This window comes from Pseudorca crassidens, chromosome 1, assembly GCF_039906515.1.
Source record: "Pseudorca crassidens isolate mPseCra1 chromosome 1, mPseCra1.hap1, whole genome shotgun sequence".
NCBI classification, from domain to species: domain Eukaryota; kingdom Metazoa; phylum Chordata; class Mammalia; order Artiodactyla; family Delphinidae; genus Pseudorca; species Pseudorca crassidens.
In genome coordinates, this window is record NC_090296.1 from 62,440,399 (window position 1) to 62,455,580 (window position 15,182).

General features: G+C 40.4%; 1 protein-coding gene across 1 annotated transcript in view; it reads left to right on the forward strand.

The window, feature by feature from the left end:
• Window positions 1–15,182, forward strand: part of SLC25A21 (solute carrier family 25 member 21) — a 511,705-nt gene that overhangs the window by 421,299 nt on the left and 75,224 nt on the right. The window contains exon 4 of the mRNA XM_067737301.1: window positions 14,062–14,128. Within this exon, the coding sequence (XP_067593402.1) occupies window positions 14,062–14,128 (67 nt within the window). The remainder of the gene's footprint in view (window positions 1–14,061; window positions 14,129–15,182) is intronic.

Genomic DNA, 15,182 nt, shown 5'->3' on the forward strand with positions numbered 1-15,182 from the left:
GATAATAATCTGTTTTTTGCATGTCTCAGTGTTGTTCCTAAATAAAGCAAAGAGGAAACCAAGAGGTAGGAACAAAGTACCTCTACCCAGCATGTCTTGGGGGCATGCAATCTGGTCCCCTATTTAGCAGTGACTGATGGTAAGAATACCTGTACCTTCCTGGTCTTGGAGGCCAGGATGGAACACACCTTCAATTAGCAGTCTTTGGCTCAAAGGGTGAGTACATTCTAGACTAGAAAGTGGAGGAAAGTGAGAATAATTTCATGACCTTCCTGGAGGAATTACCTGATAATGGCACTGAGTATTTGGCCTGCTTCCTAACAGATAGACATCTGGGTAAGAGCAGCCCCAGGTCACTAACCTTATAGGGAAGTTGTTTTTTTTTTTTTTCTTTCTATTTTTCGATATGCAGTTCCTGGACTTTCCGCATCAGAATTGGGGGTGGTATTCAAAATGCAAATTCCTGAACCTCCACTCAGACCTACCAAATCCAAATTTCTAGAGGTGAGGCACAAGAATCCTATTTTTTTAGGAGGAGGAAAAGTCCTCTCTCAAAAGCCCCCTCAAGTTTTATTGGCTAGAATTAAGTTGCATGCTCATGTCTCATTCTATTACGAGCCAGAAGAATAAGACCAGATGATTTACTCCATCACGCCAGGGCTGGAGAGAGTTCCCTTTCCAGAGCACATGGCGTCAAAGGTGTGAACACTAGAATTAGGTTCTGCCAGCAGGGAGAAGGGATGAGTGGGTTTGGTGGGTAAAAATGCCGTTTGCTATCGTGGCTTGCCAGCTGATGGGGGATAATAACTCACACAAAGTCGAGGCTTCCTCAGTTGCTATTTCTTGAATTCCACTCCTGTGCACTAGATCAAATGCCCAAAACTTTCCTCTTTGATAGCCATTTTGGTGACGTCTAGGTGATTCCAAAGAAACCAGGAAGAATTGACATTTGGTAGGAAAGTGTAAGAGATTGATCTTGGAATAGTTCAAAATGCTAGGTACAACTTTCTATTCACAACACCATCACACTGGATCAGTGGGAATATAATGCATCTATTCTTTCATTCAACAAGAATTTAGCAAACACCTATTATATGTCAGTTCCCATATTTAGCCAGGGGAATACATCAGTAAATAAAATGGACAAGAACTCCTGCCCTGTCCTCATGGATCTGGCAACAGGCAATAGAAAACAAGCAGGTAAACTACAAACATGTTTGAAGGGGATAAGTTCTATAAAGAAAAATGAAGCAGGCAGAAAGGATAGGTAGTACTCAGGTGAGGATGTTGCAATTTTAAGTAGAAGAGAGGTGAGGTCAGGCCTCACTGAGAAGGTAACGTTTGTGCAGTTTAAGGAGGTGAGGAGTGAGACAATGGGGACAAGTGGCAGAGAGGATCCCAGGCAAGATGCCTTAAGTGTCAAGGCCCTGGGGTGGGAGCGTCCCTGCTCCAAAGAACGAGAACAAGGTCAGTGGACGGGAGGGCTGTGAACCAAGGAAGGCATCATAGGAGATGAGGGGGAAGGTATGATGCAGTGTGTGGAAGCAGATTGCCTGGGGCTTTTGAAGGGGTTTTGGTTTTGTTCTGAGGGAGATGGGAGGACGATGGCAGGTTGGGAGCAAAGGAGCGATCTGATCTGCCTTTCATCTTAACAGGAGTATTCTGTCACTGCTTTGGGAATAGAGCATAGAGAAACTAGTTAGGAAACTAGCACAAAGGTTCAAGTGCAATACGATTAGGGCTTGGGCCAGGGTAATAGAGATGAATACAAGAAAGACAAAACTCAAGTATGCTTTCAAAGTTTCTGGCCTGCGTGCCTGGAAAGATGGACTTACCGTTAAGAGGTTTGGAGAATATTGTGGGTGGAGCAAGTTTGTGGTGGAAGAATCAGGAGTTTCTTTTGAACATGCTAATTATGAGATGCCTCCTAAATATGCAAGTGGAGGTGTTGAGTAGATGACTGGGTGAACTGGAGATGGATGACAGTTAACAGCGTAAGGATGATAATTAAAGTCATATGACTGGATGAAATCTCCAGGGAGAGATAGATGAGGTCCAGAAACTGAGCCCTAGGGTTGGCTTCTGCATTGTTTTTCAGATGTCTTGAATTCTATGTAGTTTATCCAACTTGTAGTTTTCTAGAACACTGACTGAAAGAGTTTGTTAGGAAAACAGTTAACCCTTAATTATTCATTGATAATAATGTGGTGTGAAGGAAACAATTTTTCAGAGTGATCTGGAAGACTGTGCGCATCCAGAAATCTATAAAGTACAGATAGACTTTGATTTATTAAATCCAGAAAGCTCGGTGACTACCCGTTTATCTTGTGTTTAAATCAATTAACTAAGAACTCAGGTGCTTAAAAAACTGGTGCAGAGGACTTGGATGACAAGAGGGGCTACAAACCCTGGCTCAGCTGTTCTTCCGTTCAAAACCCAGCATTTTAGCCCCTCCCAGAAACCAGGCAGAACCTGGGCCCCAAGCACTGGAGACACAGGCACAGAAGGAGCACTAGAGCCAGGAGGTGGAATGACATTTCTCAGTGACCTGATTCTCTCTCCCTGAGGACACAGGAGTCAAGCACAGCGTTCAAGGGTAGAAGTTGTAGAGTCAAGTAGACTTTCGTTCTTATCACAACTACACCACTTACAAGCTGTTTGACCAGTAGGAAAGTTGCTTAACTTCATGGAGTCTCTTGTCCTTGTCTATGAAATGGAAAGAGTATACTCTATTTCATGTAAAAGTTGAATGAGATAATAGTTGTAAAGCATTAAGCACAATGATTGATGGTTTTCTTTCTAAACTTTCTCTCAGTAATCTCAATTCCAGTAGAAGTCCAAGCTGTTATAATACTGTTCCTTTGGAGCCTAATTTAGTGAATTGAAAGTCTGCTAAATCAGACTGTAATCTGTAACCTACAAAATGCCCTGGTCCAAAGCTTTGTTCTTTGGCAGGGTTGCGACAGTTGTTGAGTTGCATTTAACTCTGGTACCACTAGGGGGCACTTCAAGAAATTAATTTGGAGCCTACTGTAACAACTGGTGGTCATAAAGAGTTAATACATTTCCAAATGTGACTTATACTTTGGGAGTAGCCTACTTAGTGCACAGCATCTTTGGTCTCAAACATGTATGACTTGGTTGTGGCAGAATTCCACAACGGGGTGTGAATTCCTAAGGCACTGGGTCACACACTTAGGTAAGGTTCCATTTGTAAAGGACATCTCTGAATACTGAGGCTTTCTGCGCCAGCTGTGGTCATATACAGCCCTGCAGCTAGGTCAAGCTATAAAATCAGGCAACTTACAGCAATGTACTAACTCATTTCCATAAGCACTTGTAGAGAGGGCTGGCATAAAAAACATCTCTATTCTGGCAGTAATCTTTTGGAATTAATTTGCTCACCTTTTGTGCCAACAGTTTTTCATGCTAGGTAAACAGCTAACACATGATTGAGCTAGAATTCCAACCCAAGGAGGGTTGCTCCAGAGCGCACATTCCACTACATCATATTGCCTTTACTGACAGGTAGAATCAAATGAATATTAAATGCTAGAGGGTGGTGATAAAGAACAGGAGTGGCCATTGTCAAGCAATTTATAGGGACTTCCCTGGTGGTCCAGTGGTTAAGACTCCAATGGTTAAGACTCCATGCTCCCAATACAGGCGGCCCGGGTTCAATCCCTGGTCAGGGAACTAGATCCCGCATCCCGCATGCTGCAACTAAGACCCAGCGCAGCCAAATAAATACATATTTAAAAAAAAAAGCAATTTATAATCTGGATTAAATATGGTAATCACGTGAATAATACATACTCTACTCAGTTAAAAATATACAAGTCATTCAGACTGTTAATATGGATACCAAGTCATATCTATGTATATGGACTATATACATACGTATGCATATGTATAGACATATATGCATAAGTATATACATTTCTTATTTGACTATCAGTGTATTCAATATAATATCTGAGTGTTACCAAGTGCCAAGCACATAGTGTAACATGAAAGGCAACATCTTGGTCAAATATTGCAAGCAGGAGCAATATCAAGATATTTGTCTACATCCCAGAGAAAGCTTCCTGGAGAAAATTAAGGTCTTAGTTGATTTGGGGGACAACAGAACTACTCTATCAACATTTGACCCTAGAAAAAGGTGTTTAGCTTAGTGCTTGGAACAAAATATACTGAAAGAATAAGTGAGTGAATAAATGAATGATGACTTCACAAATGGGGAGGACAGAAATTGGAAACAGAGGAAATACAAAAAAGGGGATTGGTGAGAGGATGGGGGTGACTAGAATGGAGCAAGGAATTTCTTCAGCAGGACTTATTTAGCAGAGAGCTGGGAGCTGGCTGGCAAAGGACCTTCTGACTCCACAGTCAGGTCCTTTTTTCCTGGTTTTCGGTCCCAGTCCAAGAAATAGAGTTGTTTTGGTTGCTTTTTTTTTTTTTTTTTTTTTGAGTCTTTTTCCTCAGAGTTACCATCCACATGAGTGAAAGACTTCCCTTACATGATTCTTATTCCCTAATGGAAACATGTTCATCTTTATAAGCAAGGTAATCTGCTGTAACTGAAAATTACTACACTTTTTGCATGGTCAGTTCTAAATGTGTCTCTTCACTTATAGATTCATGGAGCAATTAACACCACATTCTACCCATGTTATTTACCATGTGAGTTGCTTCTCAAATATCTCTTTTGCTTTTTCTTTCCTTAGCGTTTTCCGTCAGGGTTCTGGTTCTTATATCATGCTAATGCCTTCTTTGGGCTGAGCTGTGCAACATCTTTGGTGCGTTGAGCATCCTGCCAACTTTCCAGGGAATGGAGCCATGGACCTACCTCCTAAATGATACTGACAGCTAAACTAATTTTTTGTATCTTAGAAAATCAAAGTTGTATTTTATTTTAGACACATCAACAAAGTTTAATTGTGGTGGTAAAAGCATACTGAAAGTTCAGTTAAAAAGTATGTTGAGGAAAACTTTAAAGAATTCCTCCGTACAGCATGTAATGAAAGTGGTAGGGTTTGGAGTAACAAATATATCCAAGGTCCATATGCAGAAACTCAATTCAATTAATTCTCTGTAATGAAAAGTAATAACTGTATTGTTTGTTCCTGGAGACCTGATATGAGTTGAAGCAGGGAGAACTTTTGTTAGTTTTATGTTAGAATCTTAGCTGAAATTTTCTTTATGTTGCCCTTTCTTGAAGTTCAGTCGCTGCTTTTAAAAGAAGAACCTGTGTCACTTACTCTCTGTAAGCTGTTTTTCCTCTCCTTTGAAGGATATCTAGTTTTCCCTCTCTCCTTTGCCTAAATGAAAATGGCCCCAAGATGTGTGCAATTTTGAGAACTTCAGATTGCAGATTCTACGTAATTCAAATAATAGAACCATGGAACTGCACTCTTTCATTTGGATTCTGTGAGCCGCTAAGACTTGTGGAGTGTAAATGATGTCAGAATTATGCCCTAAAGTTGTAGTGTCAAGGCCAGAATTCTGCCCTGGGATACAGGACCCATCGAGCAATGGGAGCCATACACTCATAACCCAGGGCTGAGTGCCACCCTCATTGTTTTAATTACAGAGCTACAGCATGTGGGTAAGAAACTTGGATTTGACAACGGCAGAAGAAAGAGGATATTGTATGCCTTCAATCAGCTTTGTATTAGGAGATCCTTAAAGGGAAAATTATGTGAAAGAAAGAAGGAGGAAGAAAACAAACTAGCAAGATCCCTATTTCAATATAATTTGGAGAAAATGACTGATTTGGGTTGGTCATGTTGCCAGAACAGATGACTCAAGGCTTCCAAACAAGAAATGGAAATCAGGAGGATGCCTGAAGCCTGAAAGAAGAACAAATTGTGAAGATATGATTGACTATAAGGATTCAAAATCAACTGTACCAAAGATGAGCTTGGATCATTGCCCAGAACAGAACTGAATGGTGATGTTCATTTAGGTCCTGACTGTTGAAACAAAATAAAATGTAGTAATTGTGCTCTGTTAGGTACACAGACATGTTAATGTTTTCCAATTTCCCCAACTGGGGATCTGGTGTCACTTTCCCTGTTGCTCCTATTTCATGCTTCAGTGATGAGAGTTATTGCTGCTCTGGACTTTTACTGAATGCCAGGTTTTTGGCAAAGAAGTGGGATCCAGGTGAAAACATCCATCTCACGTGAGTGTGCTGCAGGTGGCTTTGAAAATGGCTTTTCAACTTGGAAATCATTTCTTTAATTGGCCTTTTTATGCTTGGATGATGTGCACCTCCATCCTGGTGTGTGATGGTTGCTGGACCCAGGTTATGAATCTCAGCAGTTTGGGCCCCAGAACCCTTCATCTCCAGCAACCAGGGAAAACCTTGGTTTCCACAGGTAGCAGATGTGTACATTGATCTTTTCCTCCCTTAAGAGGGAAATAATTTATTCACAGTTTCCTCACACTCATTTCTCAGGAATCTATCAGTTGAGTTTTATGATAACCTTTCTGATGGACAACAGGTATGACTCCCCCTAAAGGTCACGTGTGAAGCAGCTGCACTGTTTCCCTTTCTCCTTGGGAGCTGTAAAGAAGAATAGATTCCATGTTGTGGCTCCTAAGGCCAAAACCTTGCTTACCAGCCTAGCAACTTCAGAAATTTCCCGGCGCACCTGTAGGAGCAGTCCAACGCTACAGTACAAATGACTTCCAAACAAACATTTTCTACATACTAAATTAGAAAAATAACAGCAAAACCGACAAGGAGGTGACTCACAGGGAAAAAAGAGGGGCAGATGGGATTTATCTACTCCTTTTTGGTTTCTTTACCTGAGTCCAATTTTGAGAATGTTAAGCCCTCTCCTTTCTACCCACTATTTACCACAGAGTCTTCAGATTTCAGTAGCTGACTTAAAGCAGGTAACTTTTTTTCAGCCTTCCAAATGGACTAAAGATGTTGTCAGGTACAAGATATTTCATTAAGGATCTGTCTGGTTTCTTGAGGGGGTCCAAAGTTTGGACCTTAGACAAGGTAACCTACAATTGGTCCCTACTAATGAGAGACAACAGGAAGGCTTCTTCCAGGGTTTGTAAATGAACCACCAACTGGAACGCAAAGAAAATTCCACATCTCCTTGCTTTGTACAATCAACATTTTTCTACTAGTTGGTGTATGACCTTGGAGCCACCCAACACGTTAAATAGCTTCACACTTTAAAAAGGGGGGGTGGGGGGGAAATGAGGGGTAAAATTATTTTGCGGGGTTTGGCATAAATCTGTATTTCAAATAAGCTATGTGTGAGCTGCGTCTTTGAGAAGAACACGTGCAATGCAGTTTTGATCTTCATTTTATAGATGTACATAAGTAATACAAGGCCTGTTTTGATCATACAATTAAAAACAAATGTGATCCAGTATTGTAATACTCTTTGTCACCAATATTCCTGAATAACAACTCTCAATCAGTATGGGAACCATCGTGATCGAATGGCTTTGGAGACCTGGAGCTCCGTCCTCATTTTTGCCTGTGAACTTCTCCACATTCCATCTGCAGGGTGGGGGCTCTTTCACAAGTAATCATCCTAATGGGATAGCGTTTTAATGCGTGATAGGCTCCTGAAAGAAATAATCTAAAAACATTTTCAAAATGGTTTTCACAGTCTCCTTCTAAGTGCTTTGCTTAACATTTAACAACTATCTTCACTATGATTATGATTTAAGAATTACAATTTAAGACTTTTTCAGAAATGGTGGTGTTAAAGCTGTTTGTATCAGAATGCTTTTAGCTGTAGGTTAGCAGAAGATCTAACTGGAAGCAGCTCAAATAGAAAAGGTTTATTTTTAATTTCACATAACCAGCAATCTGGAGGTAGGATGCCAAGATTGGTTCATTGAGCAGCCCAGGTCATCAAGGTCCAGGTCCTATTTGCCTTTGATGGCCGTGCTCAACTTGTGGGCAATGATATCTCACTTGGCCATGGTACACAGGGATCTCATGCAGTGAGGACAACATCTAGTGGAAAAGAGGGGCTTTTCTTCCTATGTGCTCTTTTCCTTAGGCTAGAAATCCAAGACTTGCAGCATGCATCCCTCCCTCTTTGCTGGTACAATGGGCTAGGCTTGGGTCGTATGTCCATGCTCAACCCACTCAAGGGGTTGGGACCACCATGATAGGTTTGAAGAACTCTGCTTCACCCCCTGGACTGGAGAAGGGGACAGTGAATACCTGCACCTCAAGGAACAAGGAGGGGTGAGGAGGGTATCTGTTAAGTCAACAGCCAAAGGTGCTCCCCACTGACTTTTTGGATAACAACAGTTTTTATTTTATTAATATTTCTGTGTTTTATTATATTACTGAACTATGCATTGACTTTTCCCCACACTGACAGAATTATCCTGGTGTCTCTCTTAAGGGAAAAACTTTATCCTATGGGGAAAAAAAGTTGATCCTAGGGCCTACTTTTTTTTTCTCATCTGATCCACCTAGAAAATATTTAATAAACAACCCAAAAGTTTTCCCAGGAAATGATCCTGTTCATCTCAGCCCAGATCTATCAGTTGTGCAGGTAGTGTGGTATATTACTTTAAAAGAGAATTGAATGGAAATGGACTAGAAACCTGAGTTTTAATTGCTGCTTCTTCTTCCTCTTAAAATAAGAAATGACAAAATATTTTTGCAACAGAAATAACTTGACTTTTCAAAGGTGTTTGTAAAAATGATTTTATTTTAAGAAAAACTACAATACCTTTACAGCTCAGTGGTCAAGGAAAGAGACTGTGAGGACAGTGGAACTTGATTTGAGTCGCCTGTTCGGTAGTGATAGGCTCACAGGCTTCACCTGCAAAATGAAGAAAATAATTATTGCTACTTCAAAGGATTGTTGTGAGAGTTGGATGAGATTAAATATGTCCATATGCCTTCATATATTTATTCTTAACAGAGTGGCTAGTCCATATTAAGCATTCAACAAATTTGACTATTTTTACTTATAACAATGTCAACAAAAGTCTATACACATCCAAGTTAACATTTTCCTACACAGGATAGTTAAAATCGAACTCACAACTTTTAGAAGAAACAACTCTGAGAAACGATATATGAGGGCTTCCATACAGTTATACAACAGTTTTATGGGAGGTCTTGCGGTTGGTTCTTGTGTCTCTTCCAAAGAGTTCGCCAGTTGGCTTGATGTGGGTCAAAACTTAAAACCACTGTGGTGGGGCTTCCCTGGTGGCGCAGTGGTTGGGAGTCCGCCTGCCGATGCAGGGGACACGGGTTCGTGCCCCGGTCCGGGAAGATCCCACATGCCGCGAAGCAGCTGGGCGCGTGAGCCATGGCCACTGAGCCTGCGCGTCCGGAGCCTGTGCTCCGCAACAGGAGAGGCCACAGCAGTGAGAGGCCCGTGTACTGCAAAAAAAAAAACCCCAAAAAACAAGAAAAAACAAACCACTGTGGTGGTTTTACTGTCTTTCCAGTAGACATTAGAATCTCACTTTCCATTCATTCAGGGAGTCGACTGAATGTCCTGGGAAGTAAGCGGGATAAAGCATGTTGATATGGGTGTCACAAATCTCTTAACTTCCCTGCTTATTGTCCTGGTAAGCTATATGCTCTGTATTTCAAGCCAAAATTACATGAACACAGAAAAAATTGGCAGAATGAACAGTGCACGTGAGTACAAACATCAGTTCTTTAGCCAAAAAGAAAGTATCTTCTTCATAAAACATTACAAGTCCTTTTGGTTTTTTAGAATCTGTATATCATACTTTACATTAGGAAAGCTTCCAGTAATTATCTAATCAAGTCAGAAAAATATGTCATCAGCTTGAGGCCTTACCCACGTTCTCTTGCTCACATTTTTAAAAAAATTTTGTTGAAGTATAGTTGATTTACATTTACAATGTTGTATTAATTTCTGCCGTACAGCATAGCGATTCAGTTATGCATATATCAATATATATTTGTTTTCATATTCTTTTCCTTTCTGGTTTATCACAGGATATTGAATATAGTTCCCTTTGCTATACAGTAGCCCCTTGTTGTTTATCCGTCCTATAAATAGTAGTTTGCTAATCGCAAGCTCCCAGTTCTTCTCTCCCTCACCCCCTCTCCCCCTTGGCAACCACAAGTCCATTCTCTGCCTATGAGTCTGTTTCTGTTTCATAGATATGTTCATGTCATATTTTAGATTCCACATATGAGTGATATATGGTATTTGTCTTTCTCCTTCTGACTTACTTCGCTTAGTATGATAATCTCTAGGTCCATACATGTAGCTGCAAACAGCATTATTTCATTCTTTTTTATAGCTGAGTAGTACTCCATTGTACATATATACCACATCTTCTTTATCCATTCATCTGTCGATGGACATTTAGGTTATTTCCATGCCTTGGCTATTATAAATAGTGCTTCTACGAACATAGGGGTGCATGTATCTTTTCGAATTATAGCTTTGTCTGGGCATATGCCCAGGAGTGGGATTGCTGGATCATACGGCAACTCTATTTTTAGTTGTTTGAGGAACCTCCATACTGTTTTCCATAATAACTCCACCAATTTACATTCCCACCAACAGTGTAAGAGGGTTCCCTTTTCTTCACACCCTCTCTAACACTTATTATTTGTAGACTTCTTAATTATGTCCATTCTGACTGGTGTGAGGTGGTACCTCATTGTAGTTTAGATTTGCATTCTTGATCACATTTTGGGTGTGACTCTTTGGATTGGCCCAAGTGCTACTCTTACCTGACCGAACGCTTTTCATGGGAGAGGGCGTGGTACGGAGGTACAGCAGCAGCCACTTTGGCTGTAGGGACCAATTTCCTGATCCGGGACTTTGGGTTGTAAGTACATAAAGGAATTTATTATAAATGTTACTGGGTATCTCAAAGGATCAAAAGCAAAGGGAAATGTCAGTATTTAAGAAGGGTCACGGTGTAACTAGGCTTAAAGAAATCCTGTCAGCGGGATCACACTCACAGTACCAGAACTTCTCTATCTTTCTTCTTTGTTTCCCTGAACGATGGCTTCCTTCTTTCTTATCACTGCAGATTGACAGAAAACATGACTGCTGTTGATATTCTGGCTTTATATCTTAGAGCTTCAGCCACACAGAGTGAGGCTGACCTTTTCAATTCCAATTCCAAAATCCTGGAGAAAAGCACTGCTTGGGTCAGATTAGCTGGGGCACAGAGGCAGAAAACCACTTGGATCCATGTAGCGAGATGCCCAGTCAACCACTGCCTACAAGCAGTATCATATTGTACTAATACGTTGGTTCCAGTGGTTTAAAAAAAATTGGGTGGGGCAATTCTCAGCAGAAGAGGTGCCAGCCTGGCTATTCCATAGTTGCCCGATATTGCATGGATATACTGTAAAAATAATGCAAGGAAGTACATAGTTCTAGCTTCCCATTTGCCAGCAAATGCTGCCCATGGTCCTTGAGAATCTCCCTTTAAAGCTCTTCATTCCTCATTAGAGAGTTCAGGTTGGTGGGATGGCTGGAGCTGGTGGGGGAGGGGAAGATGATTGCACATGAAAGGAGCAGAGCAGAGAGTGGAGAAAGAGGACGTATCAAGGAAGCATCGCCAACATGAAGCAGAGGGCTCTGGACCTCCCAGCTCTTTTCAGATTAAATCCTTATGGCTCTCCCAGCTGCCTTTCTTCCCTCCTGCCTTACACCTCTTTTTAATATTTTCTCTCATCATTTTTAAAATGAAGACCTTCTGTGTTGCTTATAAGACTTCTTGTCCTCCTCCAGAGAAGCAGTGCTCCACGTTAGGCAAAAGTTCAAAGTAATGCAGAGTTTGTCTCTTCAGAAAAGTGCTTTCCCATGTCTTCTTGTTCTTTTTCTTAGAATAACAAAATCTGAGGATTGGAGTAAACCAAGCTTGAGGTCCCTCAAATCCTTCCATTGCCGTGTACGTCCATTTCTGGCATCCATGATGAGTGGCCATCCAGACCGCTTGACCACATACCAAAAGGAACTCACACTCTTCAAGAGAGTCCATTCTATCTTCAGATAGTTCAGATTATTAGAAGTACTTCCTCGTATTAAGCTCCCACTGAGCCAAAAATGTGTCTTTCCTTGTTGCTTGAACCTGTTGGTCCTAGTTCTACCACCTGGAAACAAACAGAAAAGTCTAATCTCTTTCCTACATGCTCATTTTTCAAAAGATCCATCATGTTCCTCATGTTTGTCCCTAAGCTCTTTCTTCTCCAGGCTGAGCAACTGTTCGTCCTATATCTGTTCTCCGTTGTATGGGATTTCAAGTACCTCTATTAATCAGGACACTGTGTCCTAAAAGCTTTACTTACTTAAATGTTCTTCTTTGTTTCCCCCCTATACCCAGACATACTCTTCCAGATGTGAAAAAATCAGCCCAAGAAAAACAGAACTAATAATGTCTTTTATTATAAATATAGAACTTCTATTCAGGAAAATCACATTTATCTTTTAGGAAGACCAAACCTATGCTTAGTCACTCTCATGCTGAAAATTATATAATAATTAATTTATAATGAAATTTAAATGACAAAGAGTATTTAAGTTTTACAAGTGAATTTCAGGCATCAGTAGTTGGAATGGAAAGGAGGTGGGGGGGAATTCATGAATTCCCATAGTTCTTCAAAGCAGATTCTGCTTTACTTCCTATATACAAATGCTAGTACTATTCATTAGGTCGAAAATAGTGGGCAAAATAAGACCACATCAGGGGATCATTTAATTCCTTTCTTCCTCTTCATAAAATCCATAATCTTAACAAATATTTGTGTCCTGGTTACATACACATGTGTGCACACCCACATGCTGCGGAGCGGCTGGGCCCTTGAGCCATGGCCGCTGAGCCTGCGCGTCCGGAGCCTGTGCTCCGCAACGGGAGAGGCCACAGCTGTGGGAGGCCCGCGTGCTGCAAAAAAAAAAAAAAAAAAAAAAAGAGGTCACCATGTTGGATTGGGTGGCACAGTGGGTTAATCTGAATAAATTCTTAACGTTATTGTTCCAGAAGCTCAGCTAGAAGCAGAACCCAAATAAGGGAGATGGAGTGAAGTTTGATGGGTCAATCAGAGAAGCTCCAGCTTTCTCTAGGATATTAAATGTATATCCTAAAATAGGAACACGTTGAGTCCTGCCTTTATCTGTAGCCACTTATGGGTTCACCAGGGAAACTGATTATCTCAGAAAATGATGCAGAATATTCTCTTCTGTTGAAATATTTTCAGGTTTAAATGAGGGTATAGCATATATATATGTAAAGATTCCAGGACAGACAAATATAAAATTTTGAATCTTAAATTTTAATGAGAAGTAAGTGGTGACTTTTTATAAAACTTATCATAAGCATATGGCACTCATTCTTTTTTTTCCTAAAAGTGTCTGAATATGTAACCATGAGTCCCTCAATATTGGCAACAATAGCTGTCCCATGCCCTGTGAGATTGCATATCAGCAGGGGAGTTTGACATTTCTTCTGTCAGCAGCGTATGTCCCTGTAATTAGCCCTCCCTGACCTCCTTCCATCTCCACCAAGGAAGTTAAAAAAATTATGACTAATTCAGGACAGAGCTGGGAGCCCTAGTTCCACAGCCATAGAGTTTGTTAGTTCCCCTGTGTTAGTAAACCTAAAATTGAGGTTTTCATCTCCTGGTTAGCCTCAGAAGTTTCAGTCTAGTGGGCTTAGGGATAGCACTAACCTCATTTGGTGATCACAGGGAGGAAATGCAAGACGGTAGACAGCTTGAGGCTACTACCAACCACACAACTGGAAAACTAAATTCAAGATTCCTTAGATTAAGGAGGGCTGACTTTAGCTTTAAGGTACAACTCATGATTATGTTTAGCAACTTACCTAAGGGGTTCCAGTCTCAGTATCATTTATTCCTCTTCTGAATGTCATAGTAGATATCATAATCTCTTCACTTTAGAATTAAAACAAAGGAAGATTTCACGACTGATGTGCTACATTGAAATTGGGAATACTTTAAGATTAGTTGCTTCATCCATAAACAACAGCACAATCACCTGTTTCCTAATTCCCTTACTTATATAAATCTTTTTATTTCTCCAATAGGTTGTTCGGTTTTTACAAGGGAATTCTGCCACCCATCTTGGCTGAAACACCAAAAAGAGCAGTGAAGGTAAACATTGTATGCCTTCCCACCAACTGAAAATAGACTGTAGTAAGAGCTTCAGCATCAACACATCCCACCATAAATGATGGGACATTAATGGAAATTAAACATAAAATACTAAAACTTCTAAAATTTTTAAAAATCTTAAATTTTTTAAATTGTAACAATTTTTATCATAATTAGACTTGGTCAGTCTCTCAAATATTGCTATGTTGATTTGTGGATTATTTTTTTCCAGGTAAAGGCATTCCCTTCTAATGGGGAAATTATACAAAAAGCACAGTGGTGAATGAAATTCATGTAATCAAACCACAGCAGCCACAAAAGAGCTTGGACTTTTTCTCAAGGCAATTCATAACTTTGCCTTTGGAGCAATAATTATTAAAGAAAGAGAGAGGGAGAGGAGAGGAGAGAGGCGAGGTAGAAAAGCCTTTCTCCTTAAATCATTCTCATTTTATGAACAGAGCACACTAAGACATTATATTTCTTTGTGTATGATTCTCATATAGCACATTTATTTGGTGTGCTAACTTCATTTTTCCCCCTGGCCTCCTCTGTTAAAATTCTCTATTCTGGTTTTCACAAAATCATTACTTCCACTACACTCATTTCCATTCTTTTTTTTTTTTAACATCTTTATTGGAGTATAATTGCTTTACAATGGTGTGTTAGTTTCTGCTGTATAACAAAGTGATTCAGCAATATGTACACATATTATCTCCTCCCTCTTGCGTCTCCCTCCTACCCTCCCTATCCCGCCCCTCTAGGTGGTCACCGAGCTGATCTCCCTGTGCTATGCGGCTTCTGCATAATCTTATAACTATGGACATTTATGTACTACCTGCTGGTTCAGTATCTGGATAAGAACATGGAGATCTAGCAGGACCTCTGGGGAGAAAGAACTAAATCTGATCGTGCTTTTATAAGTTCTTTCAGACAAAAGTCCTGATCCCAGTGGCTCTGACTGGCATTGCCCCTCCCCCCACACCACTGACATCACCAAATATGGCTTTGTCTTTCCATAATAAGGATAACATAAACTTAGACTGAAAGACTTCCT